General features: G+C 58.0%; 1 protein-coding gene across 1 annotated transcript; it reads right to left on the reverse strand.

Annotated features, from left to right (window-relative positions):
- Positions 1–1,839: 1,839 nt before the first annotated feature.
- Positions 1,840–11,201, reverse strand: SLC6A8 (solute carrier family 6 member 8). Its single transcript, XM_033110759.1, has 13 exons — positions 10,327–11,201; positions 8,568–8,699; positions 7,323–7,572; positions 6,732–6,864; positions 5,641–5,775; positions 5,455–5,558; positions 5,242–5,366; positions 4,544–4,656; positions 4,315–4,452; positions 4,133–4,235; positions 3,941–4,041; positions 3,695–3,865; positions 1,840–3,358 (listed from the first exon to the last, which is right to left on the reverse strand). The coding sequence occupies exons 1-13, from the start codon at positions 10,586–10,588 to the stop codon at positions 3,218–3,220; spliced, it is 1,908 nt and encodes a 635-aa protein (XP_032966650.1). The 5' UTR covers positions 10,589–11,201; the 3' UTR covers positions 1,840–3,217.
- Positions 11,202–19,784: the final 8,583 nt, after the last annotated feature.

The raw sequence follows: 19,784 nt of genomic DNA on the forward strand, positions 1-19,784 counted from the left end.
GAAACCCCCGTCCAGGTTTCCGGTGACCATCGGAGCACGGCTCACGGGGACACCACGGGCCAGAGGCTGCCCTGGCTGCACTGCGAAAGCCCCTCCTCACTAGGGGGACCATGCCTTGCTATGAAGAGCAGGGACGGGCCTGGGAGGGCCTTGAGTGCGGCAGACTGTCCCCTCTGGCCAGGCTGCCATGCAGCGTGAGCACCGCCACCCCAGGCGTGCCGCAGCTGCTGGCTGAGCTGGCCCCAGGCCCCCCCGTGCCCAGGCCTTGTGCTGCCCTCCCTCCCATGACTGGATACAGTGCCCTGCTCTCACCCAGGGCTGAAGCCTCGTGCTCCAGGTCCTGCCCCCAAGGACCTGAATGGATTCATTGTCTCCAGTTCTTCCCCACCCCTTCTTTTAAGTTGTGGTAAAATATATGTAACCTAAAACGTTGGTTTTAATCATTGTGAAGATTACAGCTCAGTGGCATCCAGGACATTCACATTGTGCATTCGTCCCCACGTTGCAAAATGGAAACTATTCCCGTCAAGCACGCCCCATCGCCCTCCCCCGGCCCCTGGCACCAGCCATCTCACACTGTGTGTGAATGTGACTCCCCTGGAGACCTCACAATGGAATCATACACTATTTGTCTCTTAGTATCTGACTGCTTCCACTTAGCATAGTGTCCCCAAGCTTCATGTCGTAGCGTGTGTCCGAATTTCCTTTTTAAGGCTGAATAATATTTCACTGTGTGGAGAGACCACGTTTTCTTCTTTCCTCTGTCCACGGGCACTTCAGTTGCTTCCATCCCTTAATCCCACTCCAGTCAGGTTTTTGAACCCCCGCCCCCCCGAACCTCTCTTGTCCAGGTCTCCATGATCTGGTCGCCAAGCCCAGCCCGTGTTCTCGGCCCCTCCCTTGACCAGCCGCAGCATCTGACAGCCCATCACCCCCTCCTCCCTGACCCCCCGCGGGGGTGTCCCCACACATGGTCCAGGACCAGCTCAGCACTCTTGAGGTCCCTCCCACGCTGCTGGCCACCCGTTCTGTCTCCACCGTCCACTCCCCCTCTTCTCTGTCGCCTCGGAGTGTGTCAGGGCCCCAGGGTTCAGCGCTTGGGTCGCTTCTCCCTCTCCATCCACTCGGCCACCCCTGCCGAGCTTGTCCAGGTGTAGGGACCCCAGGGCCATCTTTATGTGCTGAGAACTTCTAAGTACTCTCTCCAGTCCTGACTCTCCAGAAATCCCTTTCCAGCTGCTGTGTAGAGAGGTCTCCGCTCAGATGACACCACCATCCCCTCCAAACTTGCTCATCTGCCCGGCATAGGGCCTGGCAATGCCACCCTTTTAAGGTTCTCAGGCTCAGTCTCTCGGTTCTGCCTTGCAAACTGGTCTCATCCAAAGATTTCTCTCCTGCCCTGTGAGAGTCCTGATCCCGCGATCACCTTCCCCGGGGCTCTGCTGCAGCCTCCTCTCTGACCTCCCTACCTCGTCTGGCACTCGCTGCCTGCATCTTGGAAAGTCACCTGTTCAGGGTGGCATTTGGGCAGTCGTTGGAAAATCTCTGCATTCGTGACTTCTTACTCACCTTCCATGACCTCAAACCCACCTGCCCTGCTCCGTGTTCCTCTTTCCCATACTGTTGTCCTTTCTCCCCAAGTATGTCAGCTCCGTGGGGAAAAGGCTTTCTGCCGCTGCCTCCCCTGCTCTATTTTCCCCAGGTCCTGGAACAGCGTGGGGGCACACACCCTCAGAACAAATACTTGCCCCAGGAAGCAGCTCAAGGTGGGGAAGCCTCCCTGAAAACCTCCAGTTCCATCTCCCTCCCCTCCCCAGACAAGCAGAGGTGGAGCAGGAGCCAGCTTTGGAAAATGACATGTTTTTATTGCTATGTTTGCAGTGGCTTTTAGCACAGTAAGAATGTCCCCGCTGCCCCCACCCCCTCACCCAGCCTCATCCGTCCAGCTGATGTCAGGGTGTGGGGGTCGACTTTCTAGGGTCCACCCGGCTGTCTCGGGATTGGAGTGACACCGAGGTGGGTAAGTAAAGCCGCTACACGGAAGACTTGAGATGTGGCAAGTGCATCAGCCTTAAGCTGGCAGGTGGGAGCCAAGCCCCGATCCCTTCCCTGGCTGGTGCCCACCTCAGACCCCTGCCGTTGTGCCCAGCCCAGGGGCAGGGTGTGGGCAAGCTTGAGCACGCCAGGTGAGCAGCCCCAGATCCCTGGGACACAACACCGCATCTAGTCACCCCCAACGACTTGTGGGCAAAGGGGCTGTGTGGACACCCCTCGAGGCCCCTCCCGTGCACTTGTCCACCCGCCGGGGGCTGGGGACTACACATGCACACCCACACGACAGACTCGTACACTCGACAGCTCGAAGCTCTTGTTTTGCCTATGAAAATTAGATCTATAAATTCACACTCCTTGGCTGGGGCAGAGGAATAAGGAAGGGCCGAAAGGGACCGGGACTGGCTAGGAGAGGGACCTGGGGGCTGTTTTCTCTTTAGAAATATACAAGCGGAAAAATCTCTCCTCAAGTTTTTATAAAATGTGCAAAATACAAGCCTCATTTGCCCACAGGCACAGTTTACACCTGGTATTCCCCTTTGCTAAGAGATAGAGATCTATATATTCCCTACATACTCACGCACACATGCACTCGTACACAAGCTCACACAATTGATATTGGTGGCAATTGGCGCAGGAACCAGAAGGTTCCATTGCTGGCTGGCTCTCGAAGCTTCTAGAGTAGGGATGGGGAAAGGGGTCTAGCCCAGTTGAAATATTCACCTTGGTTCCACTGACCCTCCCTCACCTTCGTCCTCCTGTCTCCTGTTCTGTTCCCCAAGCTGCCACTGCTGCCTCTGCAGTGAGGGGCCCCCCAAGGGTGTGTTGGGCAGAGCCTGGAGAGGCAGGCAAGGGTGGGCAGGGCATGGCATCGGCAGCGGGCACTAAGGGGAGGGCAGGTGGCAGGGCCTGGGAAGCAGCGTGAGCACCAGCTTGGTTGGGGGGGGAGGCATCTATTTTTGGTGGGTTGTGATATTTTTGGCATTTTATTAAAAATGGAAAAAACTTATTTTAGTTATAAGCACTCGTGGTGCTTCCTCCCCTCCCCCCCAGGCAGACCCCAAAAGTGTCAGGGAAAGGCAAGCCCCTGGAGAGGGTGGGGGGGCTAAAGCAGGGGCTGCTATGGCTACAAGAGGGAGAGCTGGCATCAGGAGCCAGCTGCCTGTCACATGACGCTCTCTACCACCACCACCTTGCTGCTCTCGGCCACTGGGGTCAGGGTGGTCAGGCCCCTGACGTCCGAGTCCTGAGCTCTGTACTCCAAGTGGTGGAGGCCCCAGACAGGCTGAGTCAGGTGCTGCCAGCGCTGCAGGAGAGAGGGACATGGTGAACCCCCGGGGAGGGGCACCTGCTTGCCCTTGGCCTCTTTCCACTCCCGCCACCTGCCACCAGCTCGGCCCAGGGCTGGCTGCTCCTCCTGGGACACTGACCAGGCCACACTTGCTGCACCAGGGACACGGTTGTGTGGTTGTGAGAATGGAAGCTAATGACAAGCCTCTCCTCCCCCTTCCATGGCCCTGGAAGGCCAGCTTTCCTGCCATCCAGCCCTGTCTGAGCTGGCCCCAGGCTTCTGGCACAATGGCCCATCCCTGTGGGCAGGCAGTCTGGAGGTCAGGCCCTGACCCAACAGAAGGGAACTAACCTCAGCCATGGTCCCCTTGGCCGTGAGGAGGCAGCCCAGCAGGTGGAGGGGCACGCACAGCATGGAGGAGAGCGCGAGGCCCCAGCCCATGGCCTCACCCCACCACGGGTACACGTAGGTGTTGTTGTAGACCAGTGGCTTGGAGTACACGGCGTTGAAGACAAAGATGCCCTGTGGGGTGAAGTGGAGCTCAGCCATTGGCCTGTGGCACCTAGCCCGGTCGAGCCCAGCCTGCCTAAGCCTTACCATGCAGACCAGCGGGGTGAAGAAGGACCAGCACCATTTCATCCAGGGACAAGGCCGGTACCCAATCATGCAGGCCACATCGTCCATGAAGCGGTCAGCTCCTGGGGTGAGGTGAGGCAGGAGGGCCGTAGCTGGAGACGCACCACCCCTGCCCCATGCCGCGGCCCCCCTTGCCCCTCAGCCCAGACCTACCGTACACCCAGGCCACCACCACACACTCCCAGAAGGCCTGCCAGAGTAGGGTTGTGCCACTGGCTGAGTAGTAGTCAAACAGCTGGAAGACGTACATCCCGCCCTGGGGACAGAGCCAGGTCAGGGCAGGTGGCGGATGGCAGCGGGGGGCCTGAGGCAGCCCCTACCCTGCCCCCACTCACATCAGTCACCATGGAGAGGTCGATGACAAAGCAGAGAGCACAGCAGAGGGCCACGGAGATCTCCCTTTGGAAACGGAAGTAGTAGGAGGCCGGCAGGAGGTCGAGCAGGCCTGTGATGAAGCCTTCCACACCTACAAACTGTGGCCAGGCGCTCAGGCCGCGCCCCTTGCCCACCCCACCCCGGCCCCTACCCCCGCCCAGCCCCTCTGTCCTATCCTCCCCTGCAAACCTGGCTGTCGAGACCTAGCAGCAGCAGCATGAAGAAGAACAGGGCAGCCCAAAGCGGTGCCACGGGCATCAGCGTGACGGCCCGGGGGTAGGCGATGAAGGCCAGGCCAGGCCCTGAGGGGGAAGGCACAGCATGTGGACACCTGTGGTCTGTGCTCATGTGCTGTCCTCCCACCCCTGCCCTGTGCTACCAGAATAGTGGAGGACGCCAGGACACCCCGTGGCCAAGGGCCTTTCCTCTCGTGTCAAGGCACCGCTGGGCCACTCAAGCCCCTGTGGGTGTCCCATACCAGGGGCTGGAAGAATCCTGTAGGCCCTCGGCAGACCTCCACCCATTAGAGCGGGGTGTGTGCTTTGGAGTTCTGGTCACTATAGACCCTGGGAAGGCCTTCCTTTCCCTCTGCAACACTCTGGCAAATGTGAGAACATATCCCGAGGCCTCTGGGGAAGAATGGCCAGGGGCTTCAGGCTCCACGTGGCCTGGCCCACGAGGGCTTCAGCCCTGGGCTGGCTGAAACAGCTGTGCCTTCCTTGCAGCTGCTATCCAGGCCTGCCTCTGGCCCAGAGCGATGTGACAAGTTGAGTTTGAATTCTTCTCTCATTTCTCAGAATGTCTATTTGCATGTGCGTTTTTATACGTGGTACGTGAGGACAGCAGCTGCTGCTCCAGAGGCCAGGCTGGGGCCCAGGGGTCTTTACCTGACTCTGCCACCTTGGAGATGTGCACGCCCTGCTCTGCAGCCATGAAGCCCAGGATGGAGAAGACCACAAAGCCAGCGAAGAAGCTGGTCCCGCTGTTGATGAGCGCGAGGATGATGGCATCCCTGGGGACACAGGAGACCATGGGGGCTGGTTAGGATGCCTGCTTGCTGCCCACGGGTGGGCAGGGTAGGGCAGGGAAGGGGTGCTTACTTGTAGCAGTTGTTGTTGAAGCGATTGTAGCTGCCCAGGGCCGTGAGGGCGCCCAGGCCAATGGCATAAGAGAAGAAAATCTGGGTGCCGGCATCTATCCATACCTGGACATGGGCCAGGGAAGAGTACGTGTGAAGTGTCCTGTTGGGCTGGTTCCCCGTATACACCCCACCGCCTCCACCTCACCTGAGGTGACCCCAGCTTGGACCAGTCAGGCTTGAGATAGTAGACGATGCCATCCAGGGCGCCAGGCAGCAGCACTCCACGCACGAGCAGCACAACGAGGACCACATAGGGGAACGTAGCAGTGAAGTACACGATCTGGAGGGCGAGGGTGCTCAGAGGCGCCCTACAGCACCCACCTCTCCTTAGAAGCCCCCAGCATGGGCAGCCTGAGAACGGCAGGCCACGTCCCCCCCACTGGACAGTGAGGTCAGAGGTCAGGAGGGAGGCCAGGGGGAAGAGCCCCCTCATACTCCTCAGAGCCATGGCTCCTCCCAAAGGAAGCCAGGTGCTCCTCTGGGGCACCAGCACCCCATGGGAAGCACATGTAACCTGAGAGGGAGGGCAGAGGCAGGGCCGTCCCGGGGCCAGGAGTGGGACATCAGCCTGGGGGCAGGCCCTACACCTCCTGTGTCCGACTCGAGATTATCCTATGCAGAGAGGTGGGGTCATTGGTAGCTGGGATTAGAAGTGGACCAGCCAGAGACAGAGACAAGAGTGACACGGACAGCAAAGGCCTCTGCCTCCCGCCCAATGGGGCCGCCGGCTCTGGAAGCAGCTACTCTGTGGACCCTGCTGGGAATGTGCCAGCCTTCCTGGGACCTGGCCACGGCGCACGGCCCTCGGCAAACTGTCCTATTATGCATCTGTTTACACATTCGTCTCCCGAACCTGACAGGCAGCTTCTGGGGAAGGCATGTGTCTACTCCCACCTGGGCCAGTCGGGGGACAGAGAGGGCCATAGGAGAGGTCCACCCAGACCGTCCAAACACACTCAGATAGTGAGTGAGGCATAGGAAGGAATGGGGATGGAGGGTGGGGACGGGGACCCCTGACACAGGGAAAGAGCAGCTGCTGCCTGGGTCCCTCACCCTGGGGAGGGAAGATTGTTGGGCCTGGATTTGGAGGCTGGGAGGACTGTGCAGCCATGGGGTGGGGATCAAGTGGCCTGGATTAAAGTACCCGCCCCCTCCTCGGGCACAGACCCTGGTCCGGTCACCACCCGGTGCAACAATGGTTCCCGGCAGACACCCCCCCACCGCCTCCAGCTGTACCTTTCCTGTTGACTTGACCCCCTTCCAGACACAGAAGTAGACCAGCACCCAGCAGGCCAGCAGACATAGGGTCACCTCCCAGTTGAGGGCCCCTGGCACCTCCAGCCCCCGGGAGAGCCGTAAGACTTTCCTCCTAGGGGAGGAAGAGCCCATGAGGGCTGTGCCAGCAGAGAGCAAAGCGACTAGGAGCTGTTCCAGGGGTGGTGCTCTCCCTCCTGCAGCCCTTGTGTCCAGCTGGTCCCTCCTCAGCACCTGGGCTGGGCCCCGGCCCAAGCCTGCCGCCTGGAGGCATCACAGAGTATGTGCCTGGCGCCCAGGAGTCCCTGGGCAGAGGCGGTGGGGCTGGCAGCCATCCCCCTCCCCCAGGCTGGCTGGCACCACAGAGTGACGGTGCCCAGAGTGAGAAATGGTGCTGATGGAGCAAGGCCCATACTTCCCGGCTCCCACCAGGACTAGGCTGAGGGGTCTCTCCCTAGGGCAGGCAGGGCCCAGGACTGACTCCTGCTGCGAATCCCCCCATGAAGACTCGGGCCACCTCTGGAGCCCAGAGAGAGGGGCAGGCCCGGCCTGGCCCAGAAGCGCCTGACTCACTCCCAGAACTCGATGACGGGGGACCGGCGGTCAGCAAGCTGGTCACATGTGAGGTTGGCCAGGCTGGCATTGGCACAGTCTTCATGGTGGAATATCTCCACGCAGTCAGGAGTGTTCCAGGTATGGCCGCACGTGGCCCAGGGCAGCGTGGTGGTGAAGGACTTCACCAGGTAGTAGAAGCCCCAGGCCAGCACCATGATGTAGTAGGTGTTGCAATAGAAGACGATCACCATGGAGGCGTAACCCAGGCCTAGGAACAGGGCAGTTTCGGTGGAGAGTCTTTTCTGGCCTGCTCCCTGCATCTGCCGTCCTCCCCCTCCTCACCATCCATCCATCACACTAGGTCCTTCTCTGTCACGCTCCTGACCAAGCCCCTGGACTTTCCCTTGGGCAAGTGTCCCAATACTGGGCTAACTCCCCAATATGTCCCTGGCCAAACATCAGCCCCTGCTCATGGCTTCGCCTCCTGCAGCCTCCTGAGGCCCGAGGCAGAGCCCCTTCCACCCTGCCCCCATCTGAGCGTTAAGTCCCATCGACTCCCTAGTCTCACACACCTGTCCCCTTCTCTTGGGTCTCACTGCCACCACAGCAGTTGAAGGAGGGCCAAGCCTCCATCTGGTCCCCTGTAGCCTCCGGTACTCGGCAGCTTGGGGGACTTTCTGGTGAGCTGGGGCACTGTGGGAGTCAGTCACATTCTAAGCGGGCAACCTCAGCCAATCATTTTATCTCTCTGTGTTCCAGCCTCTCAGGGACACTAAAACCTTCCTCCCAAGGCCTTGAGAGATGATAGGGGAACACTGCCCCCACACAGAAGAGGCTCTAAGGTGATCTCTGCCATTATTAGCTCTTCCCTTTAGATCTGAACTTTCAAAGGCTCCCATATAAACTTGGCCCTCTAGCCTTGGGAAAGCTCGTCTGGGGCAGCTTCTCCAGCCATCGTCTCTCGCACCCAGCCACTCTCCACTCAGCCCCAGGGAGCCAAGTGTGGTTTACAGGGTCTGTCCCTAGCCCTGCTGGGCCTGGGTGTCCTCACCCTGGTGAAGGGATCCAATCCCCTACTCTAGCCCCAGCCCGCCCAAGGTCATGGGCGGTCTCCCGCCATGATCGACAGCTTCCCCTTCATGACTGGGGGCGTCCATCAGTGGGCCGAGATTTCTCAGGTGGGTGTCAGCCTTGCCCTAGCCGTTGGAAAGGGGAGGGGACCCTGAGGGAGAGAGTGAGAGGGACTGGCCCAAGGCTGCTCACCTTTGAACAGAGGGCAGATGTTCCAGACGTTGATGCTGCCGGCCTTCATGAACTGGCCCAGCGAGATCTCCAAGAAGAAAATGGGGATTCCTCCGATCAGGGCGATCAGGACGTAGGGAATAAGGAACACACCTGAGGGAGGAGACACAGGCCGAGGACTTGACCCAAACCCCCAGCCAGGCTGTGCAGGCCCAGCCCAGCTTTCAGAAGCCTTGGAAGGCTGGGGTGGAACCTCGGCTCCAGGCTCCACCCAAGCTCCATCATAACTTCCCACTGAGTGAATCAGTGCAGCGGGTGGCCACTGACTCAGAGGGCCCCAGGTGAACAGCCCTGGGGGGTGGAGTATTGAAGGGGTGCTGTGGCCCATTTCCCTGGGCTGGGGGGGGGCGGTGGTTCCTATGCTCACAAGGCTTCTGCCTCCACAATCATCTAGGGTGACCTAACGGGCATGGAGGGTACACGTGCTTGCACACACAAGCCATCCCTCATGTCGCAGTTCCACATTTGCCAGGCAGCACAGGAAGGAAAGGCGGCGAGGGCATGTGTGTGCATGTGTGTGTGTGAGCTATGGCTGGCGCTCAGGCCCAGAGGCCTACCTGGCTTGGGAGAGGGTAGGGAGCCCCTGCCTTCCCTGCACCTACACGCTCTCCTACAAGTGCGAAGGTCCAGGGAAGAGGGTGGGTGGGTGGCAGTCCTCTGCCAGTGGACTTGGGGGGGTGGTGTCTGAAGGTGTCAGTGAGCGATGACAGACATTGTAGGGGAGGTCACCCGGCTCTGGAGGCAGCATGCAGGGCAGGGCCAGAGACCACAGGCCTGGGGTGGGGGGAGCTGGGCCCCAGTAGACCCCTGTGTACTCCCCCCTCCTCCACAGGTCCTCTCCCCTTGCCCCTGGCTCAACTGTCTCCACTGCTCAGAAGCTGGGCTTCTCAGCAGCTTGCCTGGCTCTTGGACCCAGCATCCTTCTTGTGTATGACCTTGGGCAAACGCTTTCACCCTGGGCCTCAGTTTCCCACCTATCACCCAGTCATCATGGCTTTCCACCAACCCTGGTGCTGCTTTCCAGTCACAGGACCCGCGTGCCCATCGCTGTTGCTAAGCTGGGTTGGGGCAGTCAAGTGGGCATGGGGTGTGTATGCAGTGTGTCCAGCGGCAGCGCCGGGCGGCCCAGGCCTCAGGCTTCCCAAGCCTGGCTCAGGCACCCAGTGTTCCAGGCCCGGGCTAGAGGGGAGGGTGGGGAAGGGAGGGCAGGGGAGAGAGGGGAAGGGAAGAGAGAGGAGCTGGGGAAGGGAAGGGAGGGGAAGGGAGGGGAGGGGGAGGGACAGAGTGGCCCATTGTGTGTGTGTGTGTTCGTGTGTGCACACGTGGGGGGCCCACACAATGTGCCACTTGTGTGTCTGACTGGCGGGGGCAGCCAGGGCTCTTCACCTCTGGGAGCCCCCCCAGGGGGCAGGCCTCGCCTTCCCACCTCAGTGGCCAATCCCGGAGCTCCGGGAGTCTGGGGGGGCAGCCCCGCGGCTTGGGCCGGAGGCTCCCTGGCTCCCTCCCCCCACACACTGCCAGGCACATGACCAGCCAGGGGGTGGACGCCGCCAGGCTGGGCAACCGAGCAGCCACTGCCGGCGAGGGGTGGCCCTGGCCCCGACCACCCTGGGGGCTTTCCCCACCCTCTGGACTTCGCCCGTACGCCCCTGTGGGGCGCGCAGTGGGGCCCGCGGCGGGCAGGGGAGGGTCCACGGCGCGTAGGAGCGGGGGCGCTCACCTCCGCCGTTCTTGTAGCACAGGTAGGGGAAGCGCCACACGTTGCCCAGGCCCACGGCGAAGCCCACGCACGACATGATGAAGTCCATCTGGCGCGTCCAGGTCTCGCGCGGCGGCACGGCCAGGCGGCCGCCGGGCGCCCCCAGGCCCGCGGGGCCATCGCCCTTGGCCGGGGCCCCGTCGGGCCCGGGCGCGATCAGGGGGCCCTTCTTGTCGTCCCCGGACACGCTGTAGATGCCGTTCTCGGCGCTCTTCTTCGCCATGGCCCCGGCTGGCGGCGCGGCCGGGCCGGGCCGGGGTGCGGGCGGCGGGGAGCGCCGGCGGCTCGGTGGCCCCGAAGGCGCGGGCCGGCCGGGGGCCGGTGGCGGCCGGGCCGGGTTCGGGGCGGCGGGCGGGCGGGCGGCGGGCGGGGTGCGGGGCGGACGGGCGGCGCGGTCAGAAGCAGTCCACGAAGCACTTGAAAGTGAGCCTGAAGAATCTCATGTGTGTCGGGGGCCCGGGGGCGCGCGGGCGGCGGCGGGGCCCGGCCGGGCGGCGGCGGCTCCCGAGGCTCCTGCCCGCGGCTCGGGCGGCGGCGGTAGCGGCGGCTCGCCCGGCCCGAGGCTCAGCCTAGCGGGACGCGGGAGACATTGGGCGCCCACTGTCTGCAAGCAGCGGCCGGAGCAGGGGCTTATGGCCCGCGCCCCCCGCCCCGGCCCGGACTCGCGCGACTGCCTGGCTCGCCCGCGGCTCCGGCGGCGGCGACTCCGGCTCCGGCGGCGGCGGCTGCGGCCCGGGCGCTCTCGCCCCTCCTTCCCGGCGGCGGCGGCTCCAGCCGCTCTCTGGGCCGCGGCGGGCTCAGCGACTCGCCACCGCGCTCCGATCGTCCCTCTCCTCCCCGGCCTGACCGGCTGCCGCTTAAGAACCGACTCCGCGGTGATGTCACCGTCGCCCCACCCCCACGACTGGGCCGCTCCCCCTCCCCCTCCTCCGTCTTTCCCTCCCTCCCGCCCTCCCCATCACTCCGCCTACCTCCTCCCGCCCTCCTCCCGAGGACGAGACGCCGCTCCTGCGGGAAGCAGGATGGCTGCTACCTGGGGCGCCCGCCAGCATCTCCTCCCCAGGGGCCAAACCGCCCCAGACCCCAGGTTAATCTGGGCCTAGTGCCGGCCCAGATCGCCCCTCGTAACCTGCCCTTCCCGCTTGTAGGACAGCCGCTTCCCTCGCTGCCTTCCAGCCATCCTTGGCCCCCTCTCTCCTTCTCCCCCTCCTTCCAGCCTGTACCATCTCTGGCCCCTCTCTGACTCCCGGCTGGGGGCTGGGCCAGTGTTGAGCACCAGAGGGGGTGCAGGGTGCTTTGGCCTCCTGAAGGGCCGGGCCCAGCTGGCCAGCAAGGGAAGGCTGGGGGTGGGAATGTCTGCCTGCAGGTGTGCTGTTAGGTTTTGCCACAGCTACCACCGTGCTTCCTCTGGGCATTCAGCCTTCCCCAAGGGGTGCAGCCCTGGAAGGTGGAAGTCAAGGTCCCAGCTCTTGGGGTGACTGATCTCTATGAGTCTTCCAAGGGGCAGAGGGGAGCCCGCCTAGCTGAGGCACAAGTCTACACAATTTCACCAAGGTGGGTGTCATAGGGAACCCCGCTGCCCCCACCCCTGCCAGACCCTATGAAGACACAGACAGGAATTGGGTAAGGCTGCCCCCTGGTGCCTACTGGGTGCACAGACCCTTCCCCAAAGGCCTCAGCTGGGAGGTCCTAGCTCCCCACTCCTGGCACTCTTCTCCCTAGGGACCTCCAGGCCTCCCCAGCAAGAGCAAGGTTGTTCAGCTGCCTTTCCACTGGCAGCTGAGCAGCCTGTTTGTAATTTTCCAAGGCCAAGAACAGCCATGGGGTGGGGAAGGAAGGGATCATTGTCCTGACTGAATATGTGAAGTGTCCACTCCCCCCCACCCCAAGTCCCAGGCTCCCTGATGACTGTGCTGCGGTCCCCAGATGGCTCATCCCGTTAAGCTAAACCCTCAGCCATCCAGCGGCTTTAGGAAGAAAAGCAGTTCCGGTCAGAGCCAGATTGAGCCTGCTAGGTGAGGGAGGGGCAGCATCTCCACCCATGCTGGCTGGAGGAGCCTCAAGAGGCATGTGGGGGGACACAGGGGGCTTGGGGACCCTTGAGGTGGCACTGCTCATCAGAAGACCCTAACTTGAGTCTTCTCTGGCCCAGCCTAGGACTAAAGCTGGTCTGGAGACAGACAAGTGCCCATAGATGGCCTGGAGCAGCAGGCCCCCTGGGTGAGGGCTGCTTCTGATGGGGAGACGTGGGCAGAGGCCAGACAGTGCAGGGAGAGGCAAGGGGAAGTGAGGACGTGTCTGGATGCAGGGGACTCTTTCAAGAACTGAAGATCAGGCTTGGCCAAGGAGTGTGGTGGGGACAGAAAGCAATAGCTGGAGAAGGACGTGGGTGAACTGATGGCACATGGGGAAAGTGGCCTGCGAGGGAGGTGGCCAGGCTGAAGGTGGCTGCTGCCAATGGCCTGTGTGAGCTCTGGGATTCCTGGGGCCCAGGCTCCCACTGCTCTAGGTTGCTGCCTTCAAAGGGTGTCTCCCATGTTGGAGCCAGGGCTTACACATCTGGGAGGTGCAGCAGGCCCCCAGACAGGGCCACATCTCCCCTCCCCCTCCTCCTCTCCCAGTCTCCCCCCACCCCCCTTCTCCTGGACCCCACAGTGGCCTCTTCCTCGAGGCCCAGGCATTGCATGCTTCTCTCAGCAGCACCGATCAGACCAGTGCCTCCCCACCTGCTCTTCTTTGGGCTTTTCTCCACACTAGGGATCAAGCTCAATTCCTCTCCAAGGCTACGAGATTGGGCACCAGCTGGCCCACGGGCTCCCCAGCACTGAGGGGCAGCCGTCCATGCCCTCCCTGCTCTCCCTGCCTTTGGCCCATGCTGAGGCCCACTGCCTGGGGTGCCTCTTCTTTGCTGACCTCCCTCTGATCCTGTAGGATTCAGGTCAGCTGCCACCTGTCCCAGGAGGCTAAAGAGAGAGGCAAGGGAGCCCTCGAACCCGAACCCGAACCTGCACCCCCTCCCTTACCCAGCCAGGGCAGCTGGGCTTGTGAGGTGGTCAAAGTTCATGAATCCATCCTTGCCTCTGGCTGGATGCTTAAGACGGAGTTTCCCGAAGTGGGAGCTGGAGGCTGGAATGCTGACCCTCGCAGCCTGGGGAAGCGGTTCAGCTGATAGGGACAGCTACAATATTCCAGGGGCAGCTCATCAGGGGTGCTGGGCACTCAAGGGAAACAACGGCTGAGGGATTTCCAGCCCTGGGTTCTCAGGGCTTTGCGAAGGTGTATCTTGCACCCCTCCCTGGGGACAGCAGCTGCTGGGGAGGACGCCCCAGGACCCCAGCTGAGAGGGCCAGGAAGCTGTCCCTGGCAGCCACATCTAAGCCTCCACCTGTCCTGCCAGGTCCTTGTAACCACAGACCTTCAAGGCTGGTTCCGGAGCACATGCGGGAGGGGTTGGGGGTGGCCCTACTGCAGCTCCTGGGTGAGAAGCAAAGTGTTCCCCAGGCAGCAGCCAAAGTGGGCAGCCTTTCAGAGGCCAGTTAAGCAGTGGGGGGTTTTGGAGAAGGAGCCAGGAGGAGGTGGGGAGGGAGGGAGCGCTGGAAGGGGGCCTCCCATTGTCCAGGGACGCTTGGGAATCGGACCCACTGCTCACAACGACTAGGGCTGCAGACCCCACCGGGTGGCACAGTGGGCTGGATGGGAGGGCGCCCCGCCTTGGGGCAACCAGTTAATCCGAGAGGACCTCAGCAGCTGGAGGCGGGTGTGGCTCCTCTGCTGGAGACTGTGGGTACAAGGAGCTCTGGAATTAGAATTAGCTGGGAACAAAGGGAAGGCTGGAGTCCACCTTGAAGGGCTTTGTGCTTCGAACAGCTGGGGAAGGGAGGATGGCGCCAGGCCCCCACCCCGGGCTGGGGGTGAGGAGGGGCAACCTGCCCCCCGACCCCTGCACAGCACCCCTTGCTGTGCTTATCCACACAGACCCAGAAAGGATTGTCACATTTGTTTTTATTTGAAATAAACTTGTAACAAAATTTCTGAATCGTTTTAGATGTACAGATTGCAGGGCCAGTCGGGAGAGTTCCGACGCACCCACACCTGACAATATGCATTGGCCTGGTACATTTGTGACAATGATCAGCCACTATTGTACATTGTGGTGAACTCAAGTCCGCTGACTTGTGCAGAGTGCCTTCGCTGGACCCTCACGTCCTTTTGTGGATCCCACACTGCATTCGTCTTGCTAGGAATCTAAGGAGACAGTAATGACGAGTCACGTCTCCTTAGATTCCTCTTGGCTGTGACTGTCCTCTCGGATGGGGGACTGCTCCTTGGGGGTTTGCCGGCTGTTTCTGTCCCGAGTAGCTGGGGTGATGGCTATGGAAAGGAGGACCACGGAGGTGAAGCGCCCTCCCACGACATCCTAGCAAGGTGCCATGCACTCAGCACGACTGCCACTGCCCATGTCAATCTTGCTCAACTGGCTGACTTCAAGTTTGCTCATCAGGTGTCTCCACTTTCAATGTAATTCGCCCCCTTTGCAGCCTGTCCTCTTTGGACCAAAGTCACCATTTGCAGCCCACAGTTGAGGACGGGGGTAACGCTTGCCCTTGGGGGTTGGGTGAGTACCTATATAAATTATTTGGAATTTTCTGCACAGAGCTTGTCTCTTCTCCCCCATTTATTTATTATTTAATCACCTATTTATAACTGGATATTTATTTTATACTTTTGGTTATGATCCAATACTACTCTATTTATTTTGTTGCTCAAATTGTTCCAGCTTGGCCATTGGGAGCTCTTTCAGTTGGCTTGTGCGTCTCTGTCGTACCCCATCACTGTGTGTGTGTGTGTGTGTGTGTGTGTGTGAGAGAGAGAGAGAGAGAGAGAGAGAGAGAGAGAGAGAGAGAGAGAGAGAAGAAGAAGAAGAAGAAGAAGAAGAAGAAGAAGAAGAAGAAGAAGAAGAAGAAGAAGAAGAAGAAGAAGAAGAGAGGAGAAGAGAGGAGAGGAGAGGACATTTCCTTGCTTTCTGGCACTACAAGGAGCTTCAGACTCATCTTGTTTGTTTCCTGCCCCAGCCCTAGAATCAGCCATTTCTCCAAAGAGCCCTTTATTGGACAAAGGTATTAGAAACCAAGATCTAATGTACTCATTGTTACTGAGGTGTGATTCGTTGTAGGCTCTCTCAGCTGGCAGCAAGAAAATTTATGTATATACTAAGCTATGTATATACCCATATCTACAGACATTCATATATATATGTATTTCCTTTTTTTTTTAAGATTTTATTAGGGAAGGGGAACAGGACTTTATTGTGGAACAGTGTGTACTTCCAGGACTTTTTTCCAAGTCAAGTTGTTGTCCTTTCAATCTTAGTTGTGGAAGGCGCAGCTCAGCTCCAGGTCCAGTTGCCGTTCCTAGTTGCAGGGGGCGCAGCCCACCATCCCTTGTGGGAGTTGAACCGGCAGCCTTCAGAGTTAGGAGCATGGATCTCTAACCGCCTGAGCCACCGGGCCGGCCTATATATGTATTTCTTATACATACATAGAGATGCATATATCTATATGCACCTGTATCTATATTAAGGTAAACATAAGTTCATACTGATGTCTCCAGCTCTGATCCATCACCACATAGATCATTCTAGTACCTCCCCTTGCTTGTCTGTCTCTCCCCACATCAACACTGAAAAATCTGGCTCCCACCCTCTGCCCTCCATTTACTTAACTGTCTAATTCCAGTGCACATGTAGAGCGGGTTCAGAATTGTCACCCCTTCCCCTTGTGGGGAATAATGTTGTCAACTAGAGCTCAGTGCCCACATGCCATTCCTTTTGCCTTTGGTCTTACAGACCCCACTCATTTCCAAAGTGACTAGATCAGCCCCTTTCCCCGGACCCCCTTCAGGGAGGTGCTTTTGTACATTTGTAATACACGTAGATTCTTTGGTCACAGTCCTCATTCCTTCCTGGGGTGCCCCAATCTCCTGAAATATTATTTTTAATTTTGCATGTGTTAAAATTCACTCTTTCTGCCATCTAGTTCTCTGGGTTTTGACACATGCAGAATGCCACATATCCACCATTACAGCATCACACAGAGTAGTTTCATGGCCCTAAACACCCCCAGGCTTCCCTTGGTCAAACACTAACCCCCTCTTTCAAACCCCTGGCGACCACTGATCTGTCACTGTCTCTATAGTTTTGCTTTTTCTGGAATGTCATATAAATGGAATTGTACAGTATGCAGTCTTTTCAGACTGGTTTCTTTCACTTAGCAAAGCAATATATATTTAAGACTCACTCATTTCTTTCCACGGCTTCATAGCTCTTTCCTCTTTATCATCGTATAGTATTCCGTTATCTGGATGGACCACAATTTATCCATTCACCTACTGAACGGCATCTTGGTTCCTTCCACTGTTTGCTGATTATGAATAAAGCTGTGGTAAACATCCAGTAAAGCTGCAGGTTTTTTGTGGATATAAGTTTTCAGCCCCTTTGGGTAAATACCCAGGAGTGGGATCGCCAGATCTTATGGTAAGAGAGTGTTTAGTTTTGTAAGAAACCACCAAACTCTCTTCCTGAGTGGCTGCCCCAGTCTGCATTCCCACCAACCATGGATGAGAGTTCCTGTTGCTCCACATCCTCACCAGCATTTGGTGTTATCGGTGTTCCAGGTTTTGGCCAGCCTGATAGGTGTGTGGTGGTATCTCGGTGTTTTCATTTGCAATTCCCTCATTCATTTGCTGCGAAGCATCTTTTCATATGCTTATTTTCTCTCTGTATTTCTTCTTCGGTGACATGTCTGCTCAGATCTTTTGCCCATTTTTTACTTGGGTTAACCCCCTGGGTTTTAAGAGTTCCATGTATTCATATATTTTGGATACCAGTCATTTTTTACATATTTATCAGGAAATGCAAAGGTTTCCCCCTCTCCCGTGGCTTGTCTTTTCTTTCTCTTAACAGTATTGTTTGAAGAGCAAACATTTAAAATTTTGACAAAGTCCAATTTGTCATTTTTTTCTTTCGTGAAGCACACTTTCCATATTGTATCTAAAGACTCATCACCAAGCCAAGGTAAGACAGATTTTCTCTTGTGTTTTCTTCTAGCAGTTTGGCATTTTACATTTAGGTCTATGATCCACTTTGAGTTAATTTTTTTTATATAGATTTTATTGGGAAGGGGAACAGGACTTTATTGGGGAACAGTGTGTACTTCCAGGACTTTTTTCCAAGTCAAGTTGTTGTCCTTTCAATCTTAGTTGTGGAGGGTGCTATTCAGCTTCAAGTTGTTGTCCTTTCAGTCTTAGTTGCAGAGGGTGCAGCTCAGCTCCAGGTCCAGTTGCCATTGCTAGTTGCAGGGGGCGCAGCTCACCATCCCTTGTGGGAGTCCAACCGGCGACCTTGCGGTTGAGAGGACGCACTCCAACCAACTGAGCCATCCGGGAGCTCAGCGGCAGCTCAGCTCAAGGTGCCATGTTCAATCTTAGTTGCAGGGGGCGCTGCCCACCATCCCTTGCAGGACTCGAGGAATTGAACCGGCAACCTTGTGGTTGAGAGCCCACTGGCCCATGTGGGAATCGAACCGGCAGCCTTGGGAGTTAGGAGCATGGAGCTCCGACCGCCTGAGCCACCAGCGGGCCCTGAGTTAAGTTTTTTGTAAAGGGTCTCCTGAAAGGATTTTGAAAAACTCTTTATCCATCACTACCCAACACACACACACACACACACACACACACACACACACATCCATTTTGAAGTTTACATCTATTAATACAATATTTCAACAGATATGTAAATAGTTGTGAAGGGTGTAATTCAGGTATATTGTAAATACTGACTTCAAACAAAAATTGTGATATCACTTTTTACACGAGGCCAATAGCATCGAAATCACCTGCTAAATTGATACCTATGTCCATCTTAAACTCTGCGCCAGGCAGTTTGTTTGCTCAGGCTCACTTTGGAAGTGGGCCCTTTTATTCCTGCCTCCACTTTTCGTCTGCTGCCCCTCAGAGAAGTCTCTGTGTGCCATCTCTCTTCACGTGGGTAGTCTTTTGTTACTCCTCACTCGTACTTCTCCAAAACGTAAATGTATGTAAGTTACATTTCTTTTTATTGCCTGTGACCACAGGACTCTGATCATGTTTCTTCCGGGATAATCATCAAACGAGCAAGTGAGATGGGTTCCAGTCTGTGTCCAATAGGACTTACTGCCAGCATGAGGTGGAGCTCACTATCAGGCCCTCTCCTCTTTTCTAAGCCCTAGGAAACCTTGTTTGCAGAGATGAGCAGTTGGGAGTGGGGCCCGTGCAGCCAAGTGCGGGGGCTCCTGGAGCCTCCTTGAGTGAACTGGGAGGGGCAATTGAGAAAGGTGGGGGGATAAGAACTGGAGGGGGCCTTCTCAGACTTACCGATTTTTGGACAGAGTACATGTGAGAGATGAGGTCAGGAAAGATGATTTTAAAAAACTTCTGCCTGCTCCATGGACCCTCTTAAAGATTTTGTCTCTCATGCCAGGAGACCCCTGGAAGATGGATTTAGCAGGTCACTCCTGGACCCTGCGACTCCTTGGATCCCTACAGCTGTGGCCTGTGTAGACCTGTTCTTGTCAACAGCCAGGGCACCCATTCCGCATCTCTGGTGAGGCCTGGACCCCCTGGGAGGGGCATCAGGACCAATGGAACTGGGTAGGAGGAATCCACTCGTTGGATGAAGGATTGATTTCGGTCACCCAGCACTTATTTCCTGAGCACTTCCCCTAGGCTGGGTCAGCAGAGACCCTTTTGGGAAGTGGATACTCTGGTGAGGAAAAGACACAGAAGGTGATTTTGCATTGATGGTTGTTCTGCAAACAGGGCGGGGCGGGGACGGACAGGGGAGGCCTGTTTGAAGAGGTGACATTTGAGCTGAGACCCAATGGAGTGAGGGAGCAAGCCAAGCACATAGATGAGTGGAGAGCATTCCTGGCAGAGAGGCAGTGAGTGCAAAGGCCCTGGGGCAGGTGCATGTTTGTGTGTTTGGGGCCATGTATGGTACACACCCCATGCATGTTGTGTTGGAGGGCCACTTAGGGAGCCAGTGTAGCTGGAGTTGGCTGGAGCTACTTGAGCAAGTGGGAAAGTGGGTGGAGAGGGGCCAGAGAAGTGATGGGGAAGGGAGACTGATCGTACAGAGTCCTCAGGCCACTGTAGGGACTCATGCTTTGGAGTGACACGGAAAACCATGGGAGGGTTTGTAGCCCATGGGTGACTGATCTCAAAGGGAATGGTCTGGCTGCTGGGTGGGGAAGAGACTGGGGTAGGGGAGGTTAAGGGTGTGTTCAGAGGACAGAGGGAGTCCAGTGAGGAGGCTGTGGTTGACCTGCAACTGAGTGCTGATGGGGGCTCAGGCTAGAGAGGCAGAAGTGGCAGGGCTGGGCTAG

This window comes from Rhinolophus ferrumequinum, chromosome X, assembly GCF_004115265.2.
Source record: "Rhinolophus ferrumequinum isolate MPI-CBG mRhiFer1 chromosome X, mRhiFer1_v1.p, whole genome shotgun sequence".
Lineage (NCBI taxonomy): Eukaryota > Metazoa > Chordata > Mammalia > Chiroptera > Rhinolophidae > Rhinolophus > Rhinolophus ferrumequinum.